The sequence below is a fragment of the Gymnoscopelus braueri genome (genome assembly GCF_963280865.1).
Source record: "Gymnoscopelus braueri genome assembly, chromosome: 21".
Lineage (NCBI taxonomy): Eukaryota > Metazoa > Chordata > Actinopteri > Myctophiformes > Myctophidae > Gymnoscopelus > Gymnoscopelus braueri.
The window spans coordinates 5,169,142-5,191,309 of NC_137623.1; the positions used below are offsets into that span (position 1 = coordinate 5,169,142).

The window sequence follows — 22,168 nt, forward strand, 5'->3', positions numbered from 1 at the left end:
TTATCTGACCTAATCAATCAACATGCCCTCATGTGACACTCAGGTGACATATGTAAAGTCCACTGCTGTGCTGTGGCTTTTAGAATTTGTATATATTTGTATCGGATTACAACTTTAGTTTATAACTCCAAATAAGCAGTATTAACCTTGATATACTGTAAGCATGTATCAACTCCTAGGATAATAACTCGGCCTATCACTCCGGAATACGATCCCAAATAAGCAGGAAATACACACATAATAATAATCACAATAATAACCGCAAACTTCATGCGCTGGAAGGCCCTGGATAATTCTACAGTGATCTATAAAATCACAATGCATCCTGATGCGACCTGTGAGCTTGCAGATCGGCTGTTTTCACTACAATGACAATTTTTTAAACTTTTTTTATACCTGGTGTTTCATCAGGATGGGGGACAATTATTTTAGCACTTAGTGACTGCACCTTTCAACAGAATAGATTAGAAGAGGATAAACATCTATGTAAGGACACAAAACAAGAATTAGTTTAACGGGACAATTTGGTAGTGAATGTTGAAAACCGGGACAATTTAGTGTTTTGGAGATGTTTGTCATGGACTTGTAAATATGTAGATTGTTTCTGACCTTCTGTTGCTCTCTTGTTTTGATCTCCTTCCCACTTGCCCCCCAGCCCTCTTCTTCTACCCCCCCCCCCCTCTTCTTTCTATAGAAATTAACGTTGCGATGGGAACGATGTACAAAAACTAATTTCACCCACTTTTTTACCTTGTAAACCTGTGATGTGACAATAAAACTGATTCTGATTCTGATTCTTCGGAAACACAGCTTAAACCTGGGGCCAGTAAGCAAATTGGTGATGACAATGGCTGCCTTGAAACATAAGGGACCAGTTTTGTCATGCATGCTCTGGGCCCTATCTCGCCTTACCCCTTATGCCTAAACGTATTAGCCATATTTTACTATTTTGAAAAACATTTTCAAATAGTTCAACTAGCCGAACTACATCGACATGTTGTGAGCTTGTAGATCGGCTATTTGAACTACTGGTATTTTAAAATGTTTTTCAAAATAGTAAAAAATGCAAAAAAAGTTTTGGGATAAGAGGTAAGGCAGATGGGCCCAAGATGGGCCAAAGATAGGGCCCATCTGTTCCCTATGTTTCCAAAGTTCTATGTTTCCTGGCTGTTAAGCCTAGCTCTATAGCAGTAGCACATGAGAAATATGTTACAGAGCCCTCATATGACATGGGATGCAAAGATTCGAGCATGTGCAGGGGGAAAAAATACACACACGTGTAAAAGACCGATGACACGTTTGCAGCGGCCAATCTACACATTTGTGATCATTTTTGTGACTACAAATTTTATTATTTTGACTTCAAATGGCAACTGCACACGTGTAGATCGCGGTGTACAAACTCTTACATTCCCCAATGTCCTCAATGTTCATATAATTGTAGTCGAGTAAAAGTAAAACATTTGCCTCTGAGCTGTAGTGGAGTAGAACTTAAAGTACTGAAAACTTAAAATACTCCAGTGAATAAAAAAACACCTACAAATTTGACTAAAGTACAGTACTTGAGTACTGCACTTAGTAAATGCACTTAGTTACTAGAGAAAAATAGAAACTAGCTCTCACTGTGAAAGACAAGGAGGCGTGGCTGCGCGACTGTGCATTTGTGTGTGTGTGTGTGTGTGTGTGTGTGTGTGTGTGTGTGTGTGTGTGTGTGTGTGTGTGTGTGTGTGTGTGTGTGTGTGTGTGTGTGTGTGTGTGTGTGTGTGTGTGTGTGTGTGTGTGTGTGTGTGTGTGTGTGTGTGTGTGTGTGTGTGTGTGTAGGAACAGACAGCTGGTGGTATATTTCGGCAAGAATCAATGTATAGCCTACTGACAAATGTAGGCTTTATGACAACACAACAAATCCTGTGAGTAGACTAAATGCAATATTGTCAATAACATCATACACCCTCGCTCAAACATCACGTTATATTTACATTGCAATTATTTTATAACTTAAAAATTCTTTATCCAAATAGGCTATGAAGGTGAACAAAACACGGATGAAGATGTGATTTGCCTCTGTGTAGAGCAGTGGTGGAAAAAGTACATTTTTACTTAAGTAGAAGTATCAATACTGCAATGTAGAAGTACTCCGTTACAAGTAAAAGTCCGGAATTCAAAATTTACTTGAGTAAAAGTACTATAATGTTTGAAAATGGCAGATCTACAAGCTCACAAGCTTTTAGATCGGCTATTTTCAAATAGCCTAGGTATAAAATAGGGCTAAAGTGGTTAATGTATGTTTTATAATGTAATAATTTGTATCTGCAAAGTAACTAGTAACTAAAGTTTTCAAATAATTGCAGTGGAGTAAAAGTACAATATTTGACTCTGAGATGTAGTGGAGTAGAAGTAAAAGTATAGACAATTGGAAATACTCCGGTAAAGTAAAAGTACCTCAAAAGTTTACTTAAGTACAGTACTTGAGTAAATGCACTTAGTTACTTTACACCACTGACGTTTGATACCTCAGTCTTAGTGAAGAGATGGACGGATGAGGGACATGAGTCAGGAAACATCCTCTTAAATCCTGGCCCCAGCATATTGCATAAAGCCCCAGTGGTGCCCCCTACTGGCCTACCATGCATTTTAAAGACTACTTTAATCATTTTATGTTAAAGGTAGGGTAAGTGATTTACTTTGGTTAAAATAAGTGTTAAATAGCTCTATATTCTGATAGTACTCATTGCTATAGAGTGTTTGTTCAGTAAAAGGAGAGAGACCCCTGTGACCAAACAAACGCTCTGTAGCAATGATTACTATCACACTATAGTACTTTAACCTTTTTAACAAAAAACTAAAAAAATAACAAAACAAATATCACTTACCTACTTTAATTGTAAACCCCATATTATAGTTTTTCTTAATTATAGAAATCAATCATTTATTGGTGATCCTTACTTTTTGGTGGGTGCTATAATTCTTAAAGGTACCCTGTTACGTGTGTTTTTCAGAATGGACAACATTTGAACTTTGTTTTTATACAACATTTTTATCCCACGATTTTGTAACCCCATTTTTTACACCCAGTGCCCACATTGTCTATGTAATCCTGGGCACTACACTCCTTCTGCCAACCTGTGTTATTCCACTTGTTTTTAATACAGAATGAGCTCATATCGACATTGGTAAATATCGGTTATCGGCAGTGGTGGAAAAAGTACAAAAAATGTTTTACTTAAGTAAAAGTATCAATATTGCAATATAGAATTTATATAGAAATACTCTGTTACAAAGTGAAGTCCGGAATTCAAAATGTACTTGAGCAAAAGTACAAAGTACAAAAGTGTTGATATCAAAATGATATCGGATATTGATATCGGCCAGACATATCTCATCGGTGCATCCCTAATAAATAGTGAAGATAACATGAGTTCCGTCGCCTTATAGCAGGAACACAATAATAATAATAACCAGAAAAGGGTGCTCCTCATAGCACAGGTCTCCGCCAGGCCGGGTTGCCTACCCAGGGCCTGCAAACATTGGAAGGCAGTCATCGCCACTTGGAATTGAAAAGTCAAACTTGAGGCCGATGTGAAGTTTCACAGCAATTGGGCGCTGCGTTCATGATTTATGGCATTTTATGCAAAATGAGCCACTCCTGCAAATGTTGGAATCCGAAAAATATGACAGATATATCTTGATCACATGACTATAGAGATATGTATGGATATAGATATGTTGCAAAAATCACAAGCAAATACATTTGATTTGAGCACTCGTAATATGCAATATATCTGTTATATAGAGCTGAGCGTATAGCCAGGAAACATAGAACTTTGGAAACATATATATACATATATATGGAACAGATGGGCCCTATCTTGGGCCCATCTGCCTTACCTCTTATCCCTAAACTTTTTTTGCATTTTTTACTATTTTGAAAAACATAAAAAAATACCAGTAGTTCAAATAGCCGATCTACAAGCTCACAATGGGTCGATGTAGATCGTCTAGTTGAACTATTTGAAAATGTTTTTCAAAGTAGTCAAATATGGCTAATACGTTTAGGCATAAGGGGTAAGGCGAGATAGGGCCCAGCATGCATGACACAACTGGTCCCTTACAGTATGTTTCAAGGCAGCCGTTGTCATCACCAATGTGCTTACTGGCCCCAGGTTTAAGCTGTGTTTCCCAAGTCCATGACAAATATCTCCAAAACACTAAAATGTCCCGGTTTTCAACATTCACTACCAAATTGTCCCGTTAAAATAATTCTTGTTTTGTGTTCTTACATAGATCTTTATCTTGTTCTAATCTATTCTGTTGAAAGGTGCAGTCACTAAGTACTAAATTAATTGTCCCCCATCCTGATGAAACAGCAGGTGTAAACAAAGTTAAAGAAATTGTCATTGTAGTGAAAACAGCCGATCTGCAAGCTCACAGGTCACATCAGGATGCATTGTGAACGTATAGATCACTGTAGAATTATCCAGGGCCTTCCAGCGCCTGAAGTTTGCGGTTATTATTGTGATTATTATTATGTGTGTATTTCCTGCTTATTTAGGATTGTATACCGGAGTGATAGGCCGAGTTATTATTCTAGGAGTTGATACATGCTTAGATGAAGGTTAATACTGCTTATTTGGAGTTATAAACTGAAGTTGTAATCCGATACAAATATATCACCCATTCTTGAGAATTGGGACAAATCATGTCCTACCAAAACATTTAAATTTATTATTTATTAACACACTCATTTAGAAAAAAGTTTGGTGAAAATATATTCTTAAAGGATTTATATGAATGACATAAGATTTATTTAAAACAATTCTCAAGAATGGATGATCAAATTCTAAAAGCCACAGAACACATGTCACCTGAGTGTCACAAGAGGGCATGTTGATTGATTAGGTCAGATAAGGAGCTGGGGAACAGTGGCTACTGTTTAGAATAGTGCTAAAGCTAAACCCATATAAATGGAGTGGATGCTCACTATCAGGACAAAGTGTTCTACGTATGCACCAGTGTTACTAGTTACCAGGGTGTTATTGCTGCGTTCGTCATTTTCCTTTGCGAGCTCCGAGAGACTGACGGTAAGAATTGAGAGCTTTTTTACACGGCAATAAATATATATATATTTCAGATATGGTTTATAGTTTTATGTGTATATTTCATGTCAGTAATTTGTCGTTGCGTTGTTGTTTGTGTTGACTTTTTTAGGTTTATAACCTGACTCTACTTGACTACTGGTTAGTATAATAAAATCATCAAAGACACAGGTCTGAGTTGTATCCACTAACTTGTTTGCTCAAATACCCTTTACAAGGGGAGAGCTAATTAGTTGCATTGCTTGTGTGACTGGCTAGATAATTGTACAATCACAATGTATTCATTTCTGTGTTATTCCATTGTAATTTGGGCGTTGATAAATTATTTGAAATACACATTTTATGTTGTTTTATCTCATATGATTATAGCCTATAGTATATAGAGCCTATATCTGTTGCCAGAACCATTATAATAATTGTAGTGTGCTGTTCAATTGTGTGACAGCAGGGGTCACTGTTTTCGGCTAATCCACGCTTAACCCATTAAGATCGGGAACGTATCTGTGTCATTTTAAGATTTCATTGGGCTATTCAAAAATAGAAGATATACAGCTAGTAGATCTGCTATTTTTTGAAAAATCTTGAACATTTGTGCAAATCTTTGAATATTTTTTTTAAAAGCAAACATTTTTAACTTTTGAGGGTCCCTGGAACAAGATATTTTGAGATGGGGGTCCACATCCATTCCAAATACATAATAATAATAATAATAATAAAGTATTTTATTTGTATTGCACTTTACATTTGAAACAAACCTCAAAGTGCTAGAGTACATAATAAAACAAGATAAAGAAAACCATTTGCAAGAATCAAAAATTATCAATAAAAGATGATACATATCAATAAAAGATGATACATATCATCTTTTAGAACCACTGATTATAACAACATTTTTTTCAGAAAAACTGTTAGGATTTGTAGAATCCCCAGAAGCAAAGATTTGAGTTACAAATGTTCGCTTTAGAAAATATATATTCAAACATTTGCACAAAGTTTCACGATTTTTCTTGTATATCTGCTATATTTGAATAGCCAGAGAAATCTAAAATTGACACAGATGCGTTCCCGGTCTCAATGGGTTAAGTGAAGTCTCAAGAATCTCACAGGGTCACTGATTTCGGCGTGACAGCCAGAAAGCAGCAGAGAAGGGGACATCTAAGCCACTGTGCTGTGAATCCTGGGAAGGACACAGTAGTTTCAAGATGGCCGCGAGCAGAAGGCTGCACAAGGTAAAATCTCTTGATGTTCTTTTTCCCCCCCCCGTGAACGTTGAATGACGGACAGGGACGTCCCGGGGGGGCTAGCCTGCTAGCTCCTTATAATCCATTGTACAACTGGTGTGAGGTGTCCCTGGCCAAAAAGAAGCTTTATACACAATTTACATTGTTCTTGTTTTCCTCTCGCTCTCTTAGGAACTCGATGAACTTCGCAAGTCTCCAATGAAAAACTTCAGGGACATTCACGTCGATGAATCAGACATATTAACATGGCAAGGGCTCATTGTTCCTGTAAGTAGCTTTTGAATTGTCTTGGTAGATAAAGTGCGTTTGCACACCTACTACTTACAAGGACAGAGTGTGTAGAAGAGCACAGCCAACGTAGATAAGATAAAAGTTGTCTCATACACGCTGTCTTCTGTTTTTATTCATTGATGAATGAATCAATCAATCAGGTCAACTGACCTTCATTAGGTAGTGTTTTGTGAGTGAAGAGAGTGTGCGGAACAACTCATTTTTTATCTTCTGTTTACCTTGCTTACTGTAAATCGCTCTAGAATAAGAGTCTGCTTAAATGCCTAAATTGTAAATTGAATGGGCTCTGTTCACAACTGTAGTCTCAGGTTTCCAGAAGGTAGCATGCCTGTTTCCTGTTCGAGTTCAGTGTCCCATAGTTTTGTTTGATTGTCCCAGTCATAGATATACAAACCTAGATCCCTCATTGGCCTCTGCAGTTCATTTGAGTGACCTGTATCGTGGCCGCCATTTTGGAGAAGGCAAGCTTCCTGACTACTGGCCAATCACAGCGTGTCTTTTCCGGGACTTGTCAGAATCTAGTTGTATAAAAACATCCCATCACGTTTTTACAGTAGCAGATATAAACTGGAGACACACATGGCACCTTCATGTCAAACAGAGCCTATTGTCTTAAATCTGTTCACTGCTTCATCATCGTGTCCCGTGACACTCCCGCCTAGTGGTGTAAAGTAACTAAGTACATTTACTCAAGTACTGTACTTAAGTACAATGTTGAGGTACTTTTACTTTACTGGAGTGTTTCCAATTGTCTCTACTTTTACTTCTACTCCATTACATCTCAGAGGCATATATTGTACTTTTACTCCACTACAATTATTTTAACACTTTAGTTACTAGTTATTTTGCAGATATAAATGATTACGTTATAAAACAGGCATTAACCACTGTAGCCCTATTGTAAACCTAGGCTAATTGAAAAAAAGCCGATCTACAAGCTCACAAAGTGTCACATAGCGCCGCGTTGTGAGCTTGTAGATCTGCTATTTTCAAACATTTTAGTACTTTTACTTTTGGTACTTTAAGTACATTTTGATACCAACATTTTTAATGCCGGACTTTTACTTGTAACAGAGTTTCTACATTGCAGTATACTTTTACTTAAGTAAAACATTTGAGTACTTTTTCCACCACTGCTCCTGCCATAGTTTGACCATGTGTGCACCTCCTCTTCTCCAGGATAACCCTCCTTATGACAAAGGGGCCTTCAGGATTGTAATCATTATCCCCGCCGACTACCCCTTCAGGCCTCCTGAGATCACGTTCAAGACAAAGATCTACCACCCCAAAATCTCTGAGAAAGGACAGGTTTGTTTTTGTGGACCTGATGTGATCTGGAGCCGTAAGAACTGGAACCCACGCACCAGAATTAACCAAGGTGTGTTAACCGAATAAACCGATAAAAAAAAGAAAAGAATAAACAGCCGATCTACAAGCTCACAAGGCATTGTAATATCGATTTGAAAATGGGTAAAGCAATCGATTTGACAGTGCAATTAATTGATTATTGGATATAATATAACTATTGTGCATCCCTAACCATCATAATGCATAGAAAATTATTAAACATTTCTATAGCAGTCCATTTTCTAGGGTCAGAAAGAGTTTATTGAGCGGAAGAGCCCTTTGGATATTATGTCCAGAGCACTCACCTCGCACGGAGCATTTATTGATGCCCGCAACGTTCGAAGTTCGAACCTATCAAACGATGATGTGCTCAAAATCTGCGATATTAGCACTAATAGCGGAGTCTATCTATATCTATCTATCTGTCTATCTATCTATCTATCTATCTATCTATCTATCTATCTATCTATCTATCTATCTATCTCATTAAAAATGGAAGTAAATTAGGCCTTAAAGGATCACTTAACCCATTTCAACTTCATATAATTGGTCCTCATTAATGCTCATTATAATACGCCACCATATCTTTCTACTCACTCTGTCTCTCATTGGTGGGCTGTGGACAGTTGAGACCAATGACATCATCAGTAGGCACTACAGGTTTGAGTCTTCCAAATTGTTCTATTAAACGCAAGAAGAAAGGCTTATATTTCAGCGTGCCAACATTCCAGGAAGAGAAAGGCTGTAGTTTCTATTCACTTAAAATTCCCATCAATGATGCTTTAGGTAGGCAGGTTTCTGAACTGTCCACAGCCCACCATCAATGATGCTTTAGGTAGGCAGGTTTCTGAACTGTCCACAGCCCCCCATCAATGATGCTTTAGGTAGGCAGGTCTCTGAACTGTCCACAGCCCACCATCAATGATGCTTTAGGTAGGCAGGTCTCTGAACTGTCCACAGCCCACCATCAATGACACACAGTGAGTAGACACAAATGGTGCCCAACTGCCCATCTTATAATGAGCCTTAGTGAGGAGTGGACCAATGATATGATGATACTATTATATGAGGAAGTGCTGCTTGTAATAAATCTGTGGTTTGTTTCAGACAGACTTTAAAGTGTTTCTCTCTCTCTAATGTGTTTTTATTTCTCTTGCAGTAATTCAGGCCATCATCGACCTGTTGAAGGACCCAGAGTCATCTGGGCCTCTAGGTCGTTCTTGTGCTGCTGTCGACCAAGCACTAGAATACTTAGAGGACCGTGAAACGTTCCTTAAGAAAGCAGAGGAGTTTACAAAGAAACACAGTGAAAAGCGGCCAACGGACTGATCACGCCCCTCCTCCCCTCCGATGAGCGTGTGCTCCCCTATCTCGCTCGCTCGCCCTCTTATCCCCCCTCCCCCTCCATTCATCTCACTCGCCCGACCAAATATCTTCTTCCTGCCTTCTCGCTACCTATCTCTGCCCTCTCCCCTTTTCTCTCTCTCTCTCTCTCAAACACACACACACACACACACACACACACACACACACACACACACACACACACACACACACACACACACACACACACACAGAGGCCAGGAGCAACTGTCCTGAAGTACCGGGGTAATGGTCTCCTACAGCCTCCCTCCCCACCCAAGGCCTCGACATGGTTCCTCCTCCAAGTCCTCCTCCTCCTCCTCCTCTTCTACTCCTGGTCAAGGAGCTCCAGGCCATTACTAACTTTATACATCTTTCTGTTTTAATTGTTATAAAAACAACATTTGCCAGAAAAGAAAAGTGTCTAAAAAAGACTTTTTCTGAGAAAAAAAAGAAAAAAGAAAAAAAAAGGCATTGAAGGTTTCTGTTTTAGCGTTGTCCCTCTTATCAGTGGTAAGCGGTATCATGCAAGATTTAGCAGGCCGCCACCCAGCGCTGACCTGAGTTTATCCGAGTTCTGTTCCCTGTTTGAGGAAATGTTTTGGTTTGATTTGGTTTGACATCTATATAAATTGTCTTGGTTACGGAAAAAATAAAAAAAAGAATAAAAATTGAGCCCACATTCTTTCACCCGCATCTGTCCTGAACGCAGCTTCTGGACGTGCACTGTATTATTGCACAATATTGACACTTTTACTTGAGTAAAACATTTTTTGTACTTTTTCCACCACTGCCGATAACCGATATTTACCAAAGTCGATATGAGCTCATTCTGTGTTAAAAACAAGTTCAAATGTTGTCCATTGTGAAAAACACATGTAACAGGGTACCTTTAAAAATTATAGCACCCACCAAATTTTAAGAAGCACCAATATATGATTGATTTCTATAATTAAGAAAAACTATAATATGGGGTTTACAATTAAGGTAAAGTAAGTGATATTTCTTTTGTTATTTTTTTGTTAAAAAGGTTAAAGTACTATATTGTGATAGTAATCATTGCTACAGAGCGTTTGTTCGGTCACAGGGGTCTCTCCAGCTCTTTAGTAAACACAATATAGTACATTTTCAGGTAGGTGACAACATTTAAAGGAGAAATCCGGACATTTTAAGTGTTATCTTTGATGTGTCGTTACTCACCTACCGACGTAAAAAGTGGCGTTGTTTTTTTCCAGAGATTCCCTTGTCGTCATTTTTTCAACCCCCTCCGTTGTCATAATGGGAGCGCGTGGCTTAGTCTATTATAACCGATGCAAAGTTATTTTTTTCTCTACTACTACTCATTGTGGAGTCTCATGATAGTCAAACATGCGCTGAAAGTTCCTGAGAGGCTACCGCTAATGCCGAACGAGCTAACGCTAGTTGCTTGTTTCTCTCCCAGAACCTGGCAACTTGGTGTTGCCAGGTAGAGAAACAAGCAACCAGTGTTAAATCGTTCTGCATTAGCGGTAGCCTCTCAGGAACTTTCAGCGCATGTTTGACTATCATGAGACTCTACAATGAGTAGTAGTAGAGAAAAAAATAACTTTGCATCGGTTATAATAGACGAATTTCCCTAAGCCACGCGCTCCCATTATGACAACGGAGGGGGTTGAAAAAATGACGACAGGGGAATCTCTGGAAAAAAACAACGCCACTTTTTACGTCGGTAGGTGAGTAACGACACATCAAAGATAACACTTAAAATGTCCGGATTTCTCCTTTAAGCCAATCAGGAGAGAGCACTGAAAATGCATTTTGTGGTTAATAAAGAGCTGGAGAGACATGGGAGACTCCTTTTACTGAACAAACACTCTATAGCAATGAGTACTATCAGAATATAGAGCTATTTAACACTTATTTTAACCAAAGTAAATCACTTACCCTACCTTTAACATAAAATTATTAAAATAGTCTTTAAAATGCATGGTAGGCCAGTAGGGGGCACCACTGGGGCTTTCTGCAATATGCTGGGGCCAGGATTTAAAAGGATGTTTCCTGACTCATGTCCCTCATCCGTCCATCTCTTCACTAAAACTGAAGTATCAAACGTCAGTGGTGTAAAGTAACTAAGTGCATTTACTCAAGTACTGTACTTAAGTAAACTTTTGAGGTACTTTTACTTTACCGGAGTATTTCCAATTGTCTATACTTTTACTTCTACTCCACTACATCTCAGAGTCAAATATTGTACTTTTACTCAACTACAATTATTTGAAAACTTTAGTTACTAGTTACTTTGCAGATACAAATTATTACATTATAAAACATACATTAACCACTTTTAGCCCTATTTTATACCTAGGCTATTTGAAAATAGCCAATCTAAAAGCAAACAATGCGTCGCAATGTGATGTGCATGTTGTGGGCTTGTAGATCTGCCATTGTCAAACATTTTAGTACTTATACTTTGGTACTTTAAGTACATTTTGATACCATTACTTTTGTACTTTTACTCAAGTAAATTTTGAATTCCGGACTTTTACTTGTAACGGAGTACTTCTACATTCTGCACTACAGTATTGATACTTCTACTTAAGTTTTGGATTTGTTGTGTTGTCATATAGCCTACATTTGTCAGTACGCTATACATTGATTCTTGCCGAAATATACCACCAGCTGTCTGTTCCCACACACACACACACACACACACACACACACACACACACACACACACACACACACACACACACACACACACACACACACACAATGCACAGTCGCGCAGCCACGCCTCCTTGTCTTTCACAGTGAGAGCTAGTTTCTATTTTTCTCTAGTAACTAAGTGCATTTACTCAAGGACTGTACTTAAGTAAAGTTTTGAGGTGTTTTTTAATTCACTGGAGTATTTTAAGTTTTCAGTACTTCAGTACTAAGTTCTACTCCACTACATCTCAGAGGGAAATGTTTTACTTTTACTCGACTACAATTATATGAACATTGAGGACATTGGGGAATGTGAGAGTTTGTACACCGTGATCTACACGTGTGCAGTTGCCCTTTGAAGTCAAAATAATAAAATTTGTAGTCACAGAAAAAATTATCACAAATGTGTAGATTGGCCGCTGCAAACGTGTCATCGGTCTTTTACACGTGTGTGTATTTTTCCCCCCTACAAATGCTCGAATCTTTGCATCCCATGTCATATGAGGGCTCTGTAACATATTTCTCATGTGCTAATGCTATAGATCTGGGCGTAGCAGCCAGGAAACATAGAACGTTGGAAACATAGAGAACAGATGGGCCCTATCTGCCTTAGGCCTACCTCTTATCCCAAACTTTGTTTGCATTTTTTACTATTTTGAAAAACATTTTAAAATACCAGTAGTTCAAATAGGCGATCTACAAGCTCACAATGTGTCGATGTAGATCGGCTAGTTGAACTATTTGAAAATGTTTTTCAAAATAGTAAAATATCGCTAATAGGCATAAGGGGTAAGGCAAGATAGGGCCCAGAGTATGCATGACACAACTGGTCCCAACTGTTTCAAGGCAGCCATTGTCATCACCAATGTGCTTACTGGCCCTAGGTTTAAAGGGAAACTTCGCCGATTTTGCTGCCCATAGCGTCAAATGACGTCTTCCGCGGGTTCTCACCTATGTCCGCACTACATGGTGTCTCAGTGAGACCAACCCCACACACACCCCAAGGGGTGTCTCCCAAAGAGTGGGATCAGCCTTCTTTCTCCCTGCTCGCGTCGGTAAACACTCCGTGGGAGGAATACTAACACAACAGATATTTATTTGAACCATAAAACACAGAAGAGCAGCTCCACCGCAGAGGAATTCAACAGGCTGTCTGCTGAAATCATGCTGGACACAGCTTGGATTAATTACTTTATAGAGTAAGTAATGATTGCTGTAAACGTTATGCCAATTTGACATAATAATCCAAGTGTAATTGTACTTGATTGCTTTAATGTTAGAGATTAATAAAGTTAGGGTTGTAGTATACAATGTGTAGTTGACTTCTGATAGACGCATGCACGCAGAGTAGTGTTGTTTACATTGTCGTTCCATAGCTAGCCAAATGCAAAGCTAAACCACTTGTGTGACAAGCCAAATTTATGCTTTGTCTCTTGTCAGATTTCAAATATAAAGTGCTTATGCCATGGCCACGGATGTTACAATTTGAATCGGCTGGGTGCAAGTGCCCGTATCTTCCGTATTGTTTAAATAAAAGCATTTTAATCTGATCGGTGGTCATTTTCTCATAAACCTCCCAACCGATCGCATAAGGGTCGCATAATAAATGGCCACTGATCGGATTAAAATGCTTTTTTATTAAACAATACGGAAGATACTGGTACTTAGACCCACCCGATTCAAATTGTAACATCCGTGGTCATGGGATAAGCACTTTTTATTTGAAATCCGAACGTTTATGTAGATGTACGGATTGTACATGTAGAAAGTGCAAACACCAGGTTGAAGTTCCCCCATGACAGTCATGTTTCAGGGCTACGTCGCCGGGTCCCGAAAATAGCAGATCTACAAGCTCACAACGCGTCAGACTCGACACTTTGTGAGCTTGTAGGTCTGCTATTTGCGGCTTGCATGCAATATTAGTATAGATTAGGCTTCACGTGGGATGATATCTATTTAATCTACAAGTGTAATCTAATGTGTTCTTTTCAACAGGACAGAATGTTGTTTCGCCTGCCTGCGGAAATGGAGTAACGTTCGGCTGATGAAGACCCCTGGGACTCGCCTTTTGAGATACAACCATATTCTTTTTCTAAATAAAACGATTACATTTACACCCTGCTTGCTCTACTCATTGATCACGGTACATTCTACATTGTATAAGCATTCATAATGACAAAATGTGAACCCCAATTCTATAAGGGTTCTTTTGAACTGTTTCATGATAGGAGATGGTCTTTCATTTGGCAGAATGGTACATAATTGCATTACAGATATAATGGTGAAAAACTCTTGTACATTCTGTTAGTATTTACTTCTACATGTAATCATAATTTTTCTGGGGACCCCAGCACATTGGATTCAACTTTACTGGTCTTAGATACAATAGGCTATAGTAAAACCTAATATTATCCATATACACCAATTGAAAGCATGAAACGGTCTCATTTGAAAAAAGAGAAAAAAAACGATTAGGCTGTGTGTATGACAAGAGTATTTGAACATTAGCATGTCATTCTAAAGTAATGCCCATGTTTTCTATAAGTTTAGTCCAAAGAATATAACTGGAAATGACAGTGAAACATTATGCTCTCAGAAATAAGGAGTCACACATGACATGAGTATGAAACGTTTTGTTTTATTATTATATCGTTGACTATGCTGCATGTCCATGGATGTCCCGACTCCCAAGTAGAAGATGGACGTCACGTCACCAGCACCGGACTGTCTACATGGTGGGATGGAATGTAGAAAAAGAATTGATGCACGTGCGCGCGCGCGCGCACACAGACACACACGTTTAGTGTTACTATGCTAATTTATACATGATATATTTAGTTTACTATAAGATACAATCAAATCAATACAGAACACAATACAACAGCAGCCAAGACTAATAGTTTCACCTTGGCTTGCTGGCGCAACAAAGACACGGTGATGATGGGACTGACATCCTGGTATAGATATAGCAAACTTGCAATGGGTATTTCACGTGATCCAAGAAAGAACATGGCTTCGATGTCGTGTTTTGTGATCCAAAGGTAGACAAAAAAGTCGGAAAAGTTGGAACGTAACATTCAGTGTTGCCAGATCTTGTGAGAGAAATAAGCAACCAGGTATATGAAAACAAGCCCAAAAGAAAATACCTGTGCCAAGAGCACTTGAAACCTAGACATGGGTTATTTGAAAATTGCCGATCTACAAGCTCACAACGCGTAACGATGTGACGCAGTGTGAGCTTGTAGATCTGCTATTTTCCAAAAAATCTTGAGGGGAAAAAAGTGCAAAATGTGGAATATTTTTTAAACATTTTAACAACACATTTTTGGTAGGGTCTCCCTGGCAAATATGTTGGCGCGCAGTGCACAGATGAGGGTCCGTGGAAAAGTACATGAACATGTTTGAGAACCACTGGTTTAAACAACAATCAAAACATTTGGAAACGAGCCCAAATATCAACTACATTTTAGAAACCAGCCGCTTATAATAAGCAGACATGGCAACACTGGCCAATGCAATGTGCTGTATGTGTTTGTTGATGTTGTTGTAGTGAGAACTGGGAGGGGAAAGTTACAACGTAGACCACGCCCCCACACAGCCTCCTCCCCACAAGGAAGTGCAGTGCCCCAAAGCATTGTGGTCATTGTAGTAATGCAGCCAAACCCCAGTCATCCAGTCAAAGTCAAGACTTCTATATTTTTCTGGCCATAGGGTGCAAATTTGAAATTTTGCTACTGTTATCTACTATATTATAATAGATCATTAATATATATATGATTAACATTGAGTGACTGCAAGTTCTTCCAGGGGTGTAATGCTCCTTTAAGCTGTGTTTCCCAAGTCCATGACAAACATCTCCAAAACACTAAAATGTCCCGGTTTTCAACATTCACTACCAAATTGTCCCGTTAAGATAATTCTTGTTTTGTGTGCTTACATAGATGTTTATCCTGTTCTAATCTATTCTGATGAAAGGTGCAGCCACTAAGTGCTAAAATAATTGTCCCCCATCCTGGTGAAACACCAGGTATAAAAAAAAGTTAAAGAAATTGTCATTGTTGTGAAAACAACTTTATTTATCCCCAAATTTAGTCCATGAGCCAGAGCCCCAAAATTGGGCCAGATATTGAATATTCCCTCGTTAAAAACCTTTGACTCCAACATCTTAACAAAATGAAATAAGTATGTTGACTCTGGCTTTGTCCAATGTTCCAATGTTGATTCTGGAAAATTATGCAAATTTGGGCATATTTTCCTAATGCCTAATTTGCATATTTAAATATACAATTTCAGAAAACTTGTAATGCGATAAATCATTGTCTTCATGTAAGTAATCAACCCAGGAAGTTTTATTATGATAACTTTTTTTAAAATGTTGTCATTTTTTTCACCTGTCATGTACGTATGGGGAAAATAACAAAATGTGTGATAACCATGAAAAAGCTACTCCTGTGGAGAGGTTATCATATATTTATTTACTCGTATTGACCCTATGAACAATTTAATATAGGTTTGGTTTTGCCCACTCTTTCGATAATCATTGCTCAATTTTGGGACTCTGGCTCATGGACTATGAAGTGTAACGCTGTATGTTGGTATTTCCATATTCTTGTGTGTTTTCTGTATTACATTTGTACAGCACGTTAGGGTGCAATAAATATGTTTTTCTTTAAATGGATTCCATTCAGTGTGTGAGCGTCTTTTCATTCTGTGTAGTGAAAAGTAATAGATTACAGTGTATTATAGTCTGTTACTTTTCGCTCAGTGTGAATGTGCACGTGTCACTATTCAATCCATGTTTACTTTAAAGGTATCATGACATTCATTTTCACTTTTTTTATTTTCAATGTTTTATTTGGGGTTTTATGACCTCAATTACACCCAAAAAACCTGAACTTAGAACATTCAGTGGATTTTCTGTGGTCTGGGGTTTTCTGAATAATTAGGCTGAAAAGTAATCTGAGCTTGGCCCTTCGACAGTGAGGTCACAGTCGATTAATCCCGCCCACTCTCCTCCTCGCCCCTCCCCTCCCCTATCCTTTCCTTTGGGGGGGGGCGGAGCAGAGGCGATGATTGACAGGCAAAATCCCTCACCAGCGACACCCGCAGGCAAAGATTTCTTTTTTCATTGCAGTTGAAAAGGCTTTAGAAATGTGAGAGAAAAACACCTGCCATGGATCACTGGAATGGAATTTTCACTTAAAACTTTTTGTACACTTTTGAAGGACCATGACAAAGACTTTGAATGTGGTGTAAAGGTGAATGTCATTAAACCTTTAATATTGCTTTACAGTGTGGCAGAGCTTCAACCATGTGTGATGCAAAAATAAATGTATATATTTTTTGAACACGTATGGCTTTCAGGCGGTCTCCCAGCACCAATTAAAATGACAAAAATGACAAATTAGTCTGTGCGATGTTATCAAAAGCTGTCAGCCATCAAATCCCCATTAGAGACCACTGTCATCATGCCAGGCGGCAGATGTTTGTGCTCAATCTCTTCATCAGAAGAGAGAGAGAGAGCTGTTCATTTGCAGACCACTCATACTTTAAAGCAGGGGGTGATGCAGCTTTGATGATGGAGAGGGCCGCTATATTTCCACACTCACACCAGAGGGCCACATTGCACATACTGTCGGGCAGACACCTCCACCATTCTTAGTCACACAAAAGTAGCAAAAATAGCCGATCTACAAGCTCAAAACGCGTCGCGCTTTGAGCTTGTAGATCTGCTATTTTTTTATTGGAATCCTGAAAAGTTTAAAAAATTTAATTTCAAATGCATTTAGTTATACTTATGTTAACTTTATGAACTTAAATACAAATACATTGGACATAAAACAGACTATATAATTGTAATACTAGTCACAAGTAAGACGCGCGAACGCTGGAAGCGAACGCAGCTCGAAAATATTGTGTATTTATCCGTGTTATTTCACCGTGATGGGGAAAGAACATTGACATTGTGTGTGTGTGTGTGTGTGTGTGTGTGTGTGTGTGTGTGTGTGTGTGTGTGTGTGTGTGTGTGTGTGTGTGTGTGTGTGTGTGTGTGTGTGTGTGTGTGTGTGTGTGTGTGTGTGTGTGTTTTGCAGGCTGTTGTGCATTTTAATCAGAGCATTGTCTAAATTCCTGCACTCTGGCGCACTCTGGCGGCTGCACACAGGCAGTGCAGCTACTATATTTCAGCACAGAGTTTCCAGTCACATGGGGGCGCGAGCCAATGAGAGCGCGGCTGCACACAGACACACACACTCACAACCCGAGCACGGATACATAGTAAGCTCCACTTGGTCCGCGCCTCCTTCCGCGTTCGCAATTAAGCTACTAATATAGACTGATGTAATTAAAGTGGGTCATGTTTGCATGTTTGGAATTGTAACAGCTGAAATCAACAATATATCAGTATTCCGATATTAACCTAAGGGCCGCATTAAGTGAAGGTGGGGGCCGCATGTGGCCCCCGGGCCGCCAGTTGCCCATGTACGCTCTAAAGTAAGTAAAGCCACGCTTTGCTTCAGAAGAATGTCTTCTTTGACTTCAAAGAAAAGCCTTTTGAATGATTTCTGTCCCCATTCATTGACATTTATATGTTGTGTGAAGGACAGGATAGAGCCAGTGGTTCTCAACCTTTTCAGGCCTTTTTATAACGCCCCAAAACTGCATTGGGGACCCCTCAAAATAATCATATTTGAACTGGGGACCCCCTTAAAATAATCATATTTGAAATGGGGACCCCTAAACTAATCATATTTGAACTGGGGACCCCCCAAAACACAATAATCATATTTGAACTGGGTACCCCCCAACATAATAATACTTGAACTGGGATCCCCCCATCTCCCACCCTGACAAACAGTTGGAATTGTAGGAGTTGAGGCAGAGGCATTACATTTAATCTCACTATGATGACTATTATATGAAAATAGCTGATCTACAAGTTCACACCGCCTTGCAACGTGAGGCGTTGAGAGCTTGTAGATCTTATATTATTTTACAATTTGGCCAATGTTTGATTTTTTTTTTAGCACTATTGTTTGTTGGTTATTTTTGAAACAGTAACAGCTAATGGTCTCTTTTCATTTCATTTCATATTTTAGTTTTAGTTTTTGTATTAAAAAGGTCTTGCAAGTCCTTACATTGTCACTTTACTGTCATCTGGGACCCCCCCCCCCCCCCCAAATATCATGTGGTGACCCCCTGGGGGTCCCAACCCACAGGTTGAGAACCTGGAATAGACCACCACCAATGTAAACCAGAGACAGATGTTGGTCTCATCTGGGATGCTGAAGAAAAGTGTTTTTGGAGGAGATAGAGATGAAATACAGGAGACTTTAATTGAGACAAAGACTGCCCCACTACTCATGTGGATTGCTCCCCCCTGGCTGAAGACACTTGGTTAATTACAGAGAGAGAGAGAGAGAGAGAGAGAGAGAGAGAGAGAGAGAGAGAGAGAGAAAAAATCAGTCAATAATGGCTGCAGGTTGAAGGCTGACATTATGGAGAATCGTGAGGATATTTGCTTCCCATTAGCGTCCTTGTAAATACCCCCCCCCCCCCCCCTGTGATTTACCCTGCCTGTCACCGCCTTCCTTCCCAGCGCTGGGTAATCATCCATGGTGAACCTCCCCGTGCCGTGTGATTGCACAGGAAGAGGCTTTTTCCAGCTATTATCACCTCATAAGATGAATGCTTTCCTGTTTCTTTTTGGTCCCCTATACCTGGCATCAAGAAGCACAGCAAATCTACAAAAAAGCATCAACCTCAGCACATCTTAGTAGTAATGCAATGGATAAACATGAATCTCAATTAACACTCGCATGTGAGGTTTCATTATCCTCCACCATGCCTGAAAAACGATCATTTTGATCCCCAAATCAGGCTATCCTATTGGCCACTGTCTCCCCTCTGTGCTCCATACTAGTTCACACTTTCTCCCCCAAACAGTGGGGGGTTCCATTGTCTTCTAAAAAGCTGAGAGTTGAAAATGGGTTGCCAAATTTTGAGAGAGAAATAAGCAGGCAGGTCTATGAAAGTGTTACTGCATGCGTTGTGCCCTGAGAAAACAGTGAGACATGAAGCAGTAGGCTAGTGTGTATTTCTATCTGTCTCCTATATGTCATCATGATTTGTGATTTGTGTATGTGGGGATCTCATTTTTACTTCCATGCAGTGTTGATTTCATTTCGCCGATTTTGCATCAAACCCCTATTTTTATGAAGTCTAGGACCCATAAACATGATCCTGGTGTGTTTTTTTTGTGTTTTATCTGTATTTTTAGATTTGTATCCATATCCTCAGAGACTGTCATTTGACTCATTCATTCACTGCTGACATCTTTCCTGTTTTTTCTTTTTTTTTCTTTCTTTCTTTCTAGGCGCTCCGGTGGTGCAGTGGTAAAGTCCCTGCCCACCACCACGGAGGCTGTGGGTTCAAATCCTCCGTGGTGCATCCGGCTTTGTTGAGCGTCTACACGAACACAATAGGTCCGTGTTCGGGGGAGGAAAGCCGGGCGAGGAGGAGGGTGATATCGGTCATTGCACGGGGAGTGTTAGGCGGGAGGAGTAGGACGAAGGCTCTACGTCCTCCTGGTGGGGGCTCCTCACTGGCAGGTGAGTCAGTAGGATACGACAGCAGTGACAACACAGAAATGTGTGTGAGGGAGGAGTTAATTGGCATAATGACTAAATTGGAGAGAAAAAGGGGTAAAAACAAAATATTGGCTACTCTAAAATTTACACAAAAAAAAATCTGCTTTGTACACAGTATAGTGTTTTGTATTTGCTGATGTGTTATTGTGTGAATTGTTGTCTCCGCCAGGCCGTAAGGCATGGCGAGAGAGGATGTTTTGCACCCCGTCCGTCCGTCTGTCCGTCCGTCCGTCCGTCCGTCCGTCCGTCCGTCCGTCTGACTGTGAACAGCTAATCTCCACCACCGTTGGCCCGGTCGCTGCGAAACTGCGCACAAACACACACACACACACACACACACACACACACACACACACACACACACACACACACACACACACACACACACACACACACACACACACACACTCCCTGGATGGCAAAGCTGAACCTTTTCCCCCCGAATTGTTCAGATTGTTTATGCTATGTTGACGTTATTGAATACTATAGGACCACAATGGAAACAAGTTCCCAGGACTTTTTTTGCGTTATCCTTTTAAAAGGATAGTTCAGCCCCAAAATGACTTTTTTCTCCTATGGATTAGTCACCCCATGGAGACTTGAATTCATGGAGATTTGTTTGTTTTCGTCTCATTCCTAAGACAATAGGTTGATGACCAGCAGCGGTTCTGTTAGGAGACACAAAGAGTCTCCTTTGTATCTCCTACCAGAACCACTGCCTACCGGTCCGCTGGTCCAAAAAAAAAAATCCACGAATTCAAGTCTCCATGGGGTGACTAATCAACAGGAAAACTAGAAAAAGTGCTCCTCGGAGCACAGGTCTCCGCCAGGTCAGGTACGTTATCGTGGCCTCCTGGTGGCGCTATAATAGGCCAATGTGAAAAGGGTGCCATTTATTCTTAGGTCGTTCACGGCAATGGGACACTGCATTCATGATTTGAGGCATTTTGTTCCAAAAATGTGTTTTGCTAAATTAGACCTACTGGTGGCGCTATAACAGGCCAATGTGAAAAAGGGTGGCATTTCTTCCTTGGCCTCGTGGGAATGTGTTTGTGAAATTTCACGGAAATCGCAAGCTGCGTTGATGATTTGAGGCATTTTGTTTAAAACGGACCTATCCTGCAAATTTTGGAAGCCAACCTTAGCCAATGATGGATGGAATATGGGAAATCGGACAGATCCGTGTTGATCACATGACTATAGAGATACTGTGTACCGATTTGCATGACGTTTGCATAAAATCTGTAGGGGTAATATAAAAAAATGGGTTTTGCACAAATCGGCCTCCAGGTGGCGCTATAACAGGCCCATGTGAAAAATCCAGGGAGTATGTGTGCACAGTTTCGCAGCGACCGGGCCAACGGTGCCGGAGATTAGCTGGTAACGGACGGACAGGACACACACAGACACACACACGGACGGACGGACGGTAAAACATAGGCTATCCCTTTGATGCATGACTTGCTGTTTATATTTCTGACTAATAAAGTCAGCACCCTCA

General features: G+C 39.8%; 1 protein-coding gene across 1 annotated transcript; it reads left to right on the forward strand.

The window, feature by feature from the left end:
• Window positions 1-6,286: 6,286 nt before the first annotated feature.
• On the forward strand, window positions 6,287-9,301 carry LOC308077577 (ubiquitin-conjugating enzyme E2 L3-like; the record flags this gene model as incomplete). The annotated part of the gene is made up of 4 exons (XM_080418322.1): window positions 6,287-6,322; window positions 6,506-6,601; window positions 7,805-8,003; window positions 9,132-9,301. Exons 1-4 carry the CDS (start codon window positions 6,296-6,298, stop codon window positions 9,299-9,301), a joined length of 492 nt encoding a protein of 163 aa, XP_080274448.1. The 5' UTR covers window positions 6,287-6,295.
• Window positions 9,302-22,168: the final 12,867 nt, after the last annotated feature.